The sequence below is a fragment of the Haplochromis burtoni genome, unplaced genomic scaffold (assembly GCF_018398535.1).
Source record: "Haplochromis burtoni strain Fernald_Lab_line unplaced genomic scaffold, NCSU_Asbu1 Contig_199, whole genome shotgun sequence".
NCBI lineage: Eukaryota > Metazoa > Chordata > Actinopteri > Cichliformes > Cichlidae > Haplochromis > Haplochromis burtoni.
In genome coordinates this window covers 561,167-567,468 of record NW_024582560.1, presented here as the reverse complement: position 1 = coordinate 567,468, position 6,302 = coordinate 561,167, and the positions used below count along the sequence as shown (strand labels likewise).

Genomic DNA, 6,302 nt, shown 5'->3' with positions numbered 1-6,302 from the left:
GGTCTACAAATGCGGCCTCAGGAGGATGCAGCCCATGAATTTGGACACGACCAGGGAGATCATACACAGGTGGGGGACACAGCTGGGAGTGATTAACGTGACGAGACTAGGGAGGCAAACTGAAAACACTCACATAAGACGCAGACCTTCAAAATAAAACAGGAAACACATACACGCAATGACACAACACAAAAACTTCACACAGACTGGGGAACACATAGGAACATGAAAACAAAACCCAGAATAATAATAACTACTAAAACATAAACACGGAGTCACAAACTCCGGATCATGACAATAACCACGTTTTCAGCGAGTGCTAAGATCCCATTACAGCAAAAAAATGATGACTAACTTTGACTAACATCCCTTAGCTGATGTCTATTTTCTTATCTTTACACCAAATGGTTCAACTCGCTTTTAGGACTCATGTTTCTGAAGGGAAAAGTTAAGTTAAGGTACGTATTATAATATGCTATTTTTCCCAGTATCAAGTTATTTCATGCTATTTTATGATCGTTTTTCAAGTAACTAAGAGAACAGGTCATAAATAGATCATGTTTGTGCTATGTGGAAAGCTATAATCAGCAACAGTAATGACTGAAGTTCTTCTTTCCTGTTCCCCTGTCCTCATCCCCAATCGCTTGGGCAGATGCTTCCTCCAGTCTAAGCTGCTGGAGGCTTCTTCCTGTTAAAACGACATTTTTCCTTCCCACTGTCAACAAGTGCTTGCTTATTCGGGGTTGTTTGATAGTTGGGAATGTACAAAGCATTTTCTTTATTTTAGTCTTTTTTTGGCACTGTTGAGTTTTATAACTGTGAACTGTTACTCGAGATCAGTCTCAAATTCTGGATAGTGTACCAAGCAAGACTTACTGAGTAACTTTACATGCCCAGCTGTCCATATTTAATCTTTTTAAATCATATTTAATCAAGTCTATAAACTTGATCGGATCTTCAGAGAGAAAATATAAATATTTTTAAATATATTTCTAAATATTTTTCTCCAGCTCATATCAGTGTACCTGTAATATGCTGGACTTTGCATAATTTATAATGCTCCACATAATTTATGATGCTCCGGTACATATTTATGTACTCAGCCCAACTGTGCGCGTTCTTATTTCTGTCAGTGCGCATTCAGCTGGCATCATGTTCACTGTGAGTGCATCTCTGCAAAAACAGAGCAACAGTTCATCAATACCGTTGGGCATAGTTTTTACCTGAAACTGTTTGTTTACCTTATTTACCTTATGCAGGTGTATTTGGATTGTTTTTTTCTTTTTCTTTTTCCTGGTCTGGGAAAATCTGCTGTGCAATTGTTCAGAGAGCTCTCTAATCCAGCCTTTGATCTGAGTTGTGCAGTGAAGCCTAATAGGATCGTAGTATTAACCCCGATGACAATACCACCAGCTGTCGCAGAGCCCCCTGTTGGTCACCAGCTGAAATGTGCCTGTGGGGGAAGGGGAAGGAGGGTGGAGGGGTTGACTGACAGAGAAAGAGACAGAAACAGATTGACAGGGATCGGGAGAGAGGATCTGTGTGATGCTCAAAGTGAAGTAACAGAGGAAGAAGCTCAGAGGAGAAAAACTCCTGAAGTGCTTTATTTTTGGACGACTACCTCTTCAATTTTACTTTGAATCCTCCTCCATTAGCTAAATGACTTTTCTTCGCGCGTAATCTTTGACTTTTTTTTATTTTTTTCCTTAAAAGCATACTTTTTCACTTATCAATCTCTACATTTATTCCCTTTTTTCCCCTCCCACCTGCTGCGGCCACACCCTGATATTTTTCCAGTGCTGTGGCAGCTGTTGGCTCTCTGATTTCTTGATATGGCTAAATAAGAGGTGGAAGGGTGGGGGGCTTGCCGGTGGTTTTCTTTGAGGGTTGAGAAGTTGAAGAGGGAACCAGGAGAAGAGGAGGAGGATGGCGGTGGCTCTGGAAGAAGTTTGGGGGCGAGTGAAAAATGTCTGCAAGCAGAACGGACTGCTCATTCTGTCTGTGCTGGCCGTGGTCATCGGCTGCCTGTTGGGCTTCTTCCTCAGGGGCAAGCAGCTCTCCGAGCAGGTCAGTTAGTCCCCCTACTCCCACCCCCAGCACCCAATATAAATGCGCTACCCTGCTGGCCCCCTTCTGTCTTATCTCCCCCCTCATTGTCAGCCCCTGGATCCTTCTTATGTGATAAAATCAGATCCTCACTCTCCAGTATCAGCCTCTTTAACTCCACTCCATGTCATAACCACCAGCACTTACATAAACATGCGAAAAGAAAAACAGTGACAGCGTTCTACTGAGAAACAATTAGACTCTTGGGCTTGGCCATATCTACTGCACACCTAACCCCAACCCTAAACCAGACTTAAGCCACAAATTAAATGCAGATTCCTGTTCCCAAATGCATACAAAGCAATCAACTACACATTCATTGTCATTCTGTCACCTTCATTAAATATACTTTTCATCACCAATTCTGCCCACTGAAGTCAGAGCTGCACTGTAATGAATACTAAAGTATGTCTCAGATGTCTCAGTACAGACGAATCCAACTCCAGTGGCTTATGCGAGGTTTTGCTCTCAAGCTGCAATTGCAAAAGAGAGGCCAAAATACGACATGAAAAGGCCTCAGAGGTGACAGTATATATATATTTTTTAAAACTCAGTCAAAGTGGTTTGATTGCTCCTAGAAAAGCATCAAAGGTCAGACTCATTCACGATCCAATCTATAAGCTATAGCAGGGACACTGAAATAGCAAAGGACTTTCCAAAGATGAGGGAATTGTATTTCTCCCTGTTTAAAATGTGAAACAGGGCTTTTCAGATCGTCTATGGCCTGTGTGAATCCATAGAAAAGGGATTGCTGGTGGGGAGATTAGTTGTCAGTCGCTCGCAGAAAAACGAAATCACATCAAGGCATGCCATTTGTTTTTACTTATATAAGTCACACAAGACTGAATGGGAAGAGATCTTCAATAGTCGGAATTCAGGAGATGCTAAGAGGCTGCTGAGAAAGCATGTCTAAACTAAATGTAACTGAAAAATGACTTTGATGTGCTTGAAACAGAATTTTAAAAAAAAAAAAAGTGAGTTGTTTGAAAATGAATGATGAGGACGTAGATGTGTGTGTGTGCTGTTGGATATATGATGAAATATGTTGACACTGTGGGCATTTGAACATCCGCCTGCTGTCAGAGTCAGCCGTACGACATCCCGGTGCTTTTGTTTTGATCCATGTGGTGCAAAAAAAACCAAAGCTGTGCTTTGATGACAGCATCAGTCATCTGTTTTATATATAGCACACAAAGCTTGAAAAGGTCCATACGTAGAATACCTTACTCTAGAATGGGCCACTCTTATTTGGCAATAGCCCACAGCAGGCACTCAGAATCCAAAGCAGTGCTAAGGTTTATGGCACATGTCCACCAGCAGGCGATCCAGTGAACTAAAGTGTTCAGGTTAGGACACTAAATTCTCCGAGTCCCACTGTGAGTAAATGCGTGTCCTCTTTCTTCAACTGCTGTCTATTAAGGGTTGCTGAAGACACTGAAGTCATAAGTCAGCTGGCAACTATAGTGCTGTATAGTCCGTAGATCCTTGAGACTATTTGGTAGCCACATCAAAATTCTTCATAAATAAATGGAAGTAAATGAAAATAGAGAATCAGTTCAGATCATTCATAAGGTAATAGTTATTTTTATCTTTCCCAAAATTATGAAGTTGCCTTTACCTGGCAACAGTTGATTGCTGACAGTGTTGCCATACAGTAGTACACAAGTTGTCACATTAGTACAGTATGTAGTGATGGAAATTTACAGTAAATAAAGTCACGCAAAAATAACTCTACTTAAAGTCTAGTTAATATTTATGGTCTGAATTATGGTCTCGTGGAGCTTATGCCAGCTGTCATAGAGTGTGAGGCAGCATACTGTCTGCACAGGATTGCAGTCCTGTCAAGGGCAGGGCTCATTTTCTTTAAAGAAAAATCGTTTCTGTCAGATAAAAAGCCAAAAGATCACCAGTGTCAGTTGGCTACACCCTCTGAGCATCATGACTGAACAACATTTTATGACAGTTCATCTTAGAGTCTTTGAAATCCTGAGACAGTGTTTGACTTGAGAAATAAAAATGTTGACAAATGCTCAAAAAAAAGAACGAAATCGCACTGCAATCTAGTCTGGCGTAATAGTAGTCAAGAAAAGCTGCACTGTTACACACAAATGTGACATGTCTCGTTCTACACACTGTATTGCAAGTTGCAATTTTGCTTTTAGTATTTCTGCTTGCTGATTGCCCAGCTCAGCATCCTGACACAGGGAGGAAGAATATGATGTCTACGCTTGCTATAAGTTAATATTTGAAATAGTTGATTTGCTTATTTAACTCTAGCTCAAGTAAAGAGGCAGAGCAAATTAATTCGCTGATAAACGACACTAAACAGTTCAGTCTTTGTGGGTTAAAATAATGGGAATTGTGTAAAACAAATAATATGAAATAAAATAAATAAATAAACCTTTACCAAATACAGTGAAGCAACAGAAGAAATGACATTTACAAAATATCACTGAAAATTAAACAGTAGGAAGATGTATACACCCATTCACACACCCACATGTATCACATGTGAGTGTGTGAATGTGTGTGTGAATGGGTGGGTGACTGGATGTGTAAAGCGCTTTGGGGTCCTTAGGGACTAGTAAAGCGCTATACAAATACAGGCCATTTACCATTTACCATGTAAGGAAATGTATTAATGGTGCAGATTAAAGGTTTGAGTGGTATTGCCGTTTAAAATGTAATTTTAATTAGAAGTTGTGGCTCACAGAAATGTCAAAAATAAATTACAACATGTCACAAAAACAGCTCTGTGCACACTGTAAGAGCACTCAAAGGCTGATTGTTTCCCAGATGGTCTGTAACCCTGCACCTCTGTGAGCACAGAGAATATTTAACATGCACTAATTGCACACGTTGTAGAAAGCTACTGTTGCAGAGCGATTCAGCTGCCCAGCTGCAATTTAGAAACACAATAGTTTGCCATAAAACAATCAACATCAAGACAAGGCTTTGACAAAAGCTTTGATGCAAGTGTTGATCATCGGGCTTCGTGGCTTAATCTTTGGGTTTGCATACAAACAAGCATATACGTATGCCAGCCCGTGGCTTCAGCGTGTGTGTCCGCAAGTACCACATGTCTAACAAAGAGTTTGCTCTGCTTTCAGCAGATGCCAGGACTCAGTGGCAGCTGTGTTTGTCCCTCACACGCAATAAAAAGTCTCACACACATGCACATAAACGTGCGTGCGTGTACATACTGCGTCCGCCCACACTGTTACACACACACGCGCACACGCATGGCCATTTAGCCGTAAAAGCTCTCCCACTTAAAAACAGAAGCAAAAAGCTTCTATTGCTCCATCATCTCATGCACAGATGTGATGTACTTACATTTCATTTGTTCCAACTCTTCACCTCCGTTTTGCCACATGCCCCCACCCCCCCTCCCCCACCTCCCATCTGTTTGACCTGCTGATTAGGTAATCAGTTAAGTGCAATGTTTTTTGTGGGAGCTCTTCTGTAAATGCTGTTGATCGCAGTGATATCAACCAAAACAATGTTTCTGACATATCTGACTAATAAGTGATAGATTAACTGTAGGTATGAAAAGTCATCGCTGACATATTTATGTTAACATCAATGTACCCCTTTTTTCCAACAGATTTTCTAGTTGTCACATAAGATTTTTTTAGGTTTCCACCTGTGTAGTTGAAACTAGTACAATATTAGTGTGAAAAACACCTGATGAGCTCCTGGTTTCTTTGCAGAGCTGCAACTTGACTTTTAAAAACACTTTTTTTTTGTATTTATTCTAACATGTTATTATACAGTAATCTTACTTTGAACACTGTGAAGTATTTGAACACCTGCTTTGCTTTAGGGGATTCAGACACTTCAAATCTATCTAGTCTATTCAGACTGTTCATGCTTTTTGTCACTGCTTCAAAGTTTCTTGACATTTGCTTTTAAAGACTTTGTCACAGTGTGTGGAAGCAGATTGTGTGGAACGTGAATAATGGACCCAAACGCAGACACAATGGAACGTGGAACGTTTTTTTTTTTAAAAAAAGGTTTAATAAGGCTGATAAAAAAAAGGTGCAAACAAAGGCCAAGGCAAACTGATGCAAAACTAAACATTAAACTAAATTGGGTGAACTAAAATACAACATGAAGAACCCTGACATGGATATGAACAAACCTGGACATGTATACATGAGACCTGGAAACATGGTGTGAAGGGGAAGTGGGAA

General features: G+C 40.4%; 1 protein-coding gene across 1 annotated transcript in view; it reads left to right on the top strand.

Moving 5' to 3' along the window:
* Window positions 1-1,274: 1,274 nt before the first annotated feature.
* The window catches only part of slc1a7a (solute carrier family 1 member 7a), a 38,845-nt gene continuing 33,817 nt past the window's right edge, over window positions 1,275-6,302 (top strand). The window contains exon 1 of the mRNA XM_005935662.3: window positions 1,275-2,067. Within this exon, the coding sequence (XP_005935724.1) occupies window positions 1,927-2,067 (141 nt within the window). The 5' untranslated portion in view covers window positions 1,275-1,926. The remainder of the gene's footprint in view (window positions 2,068-6,302) is intronic.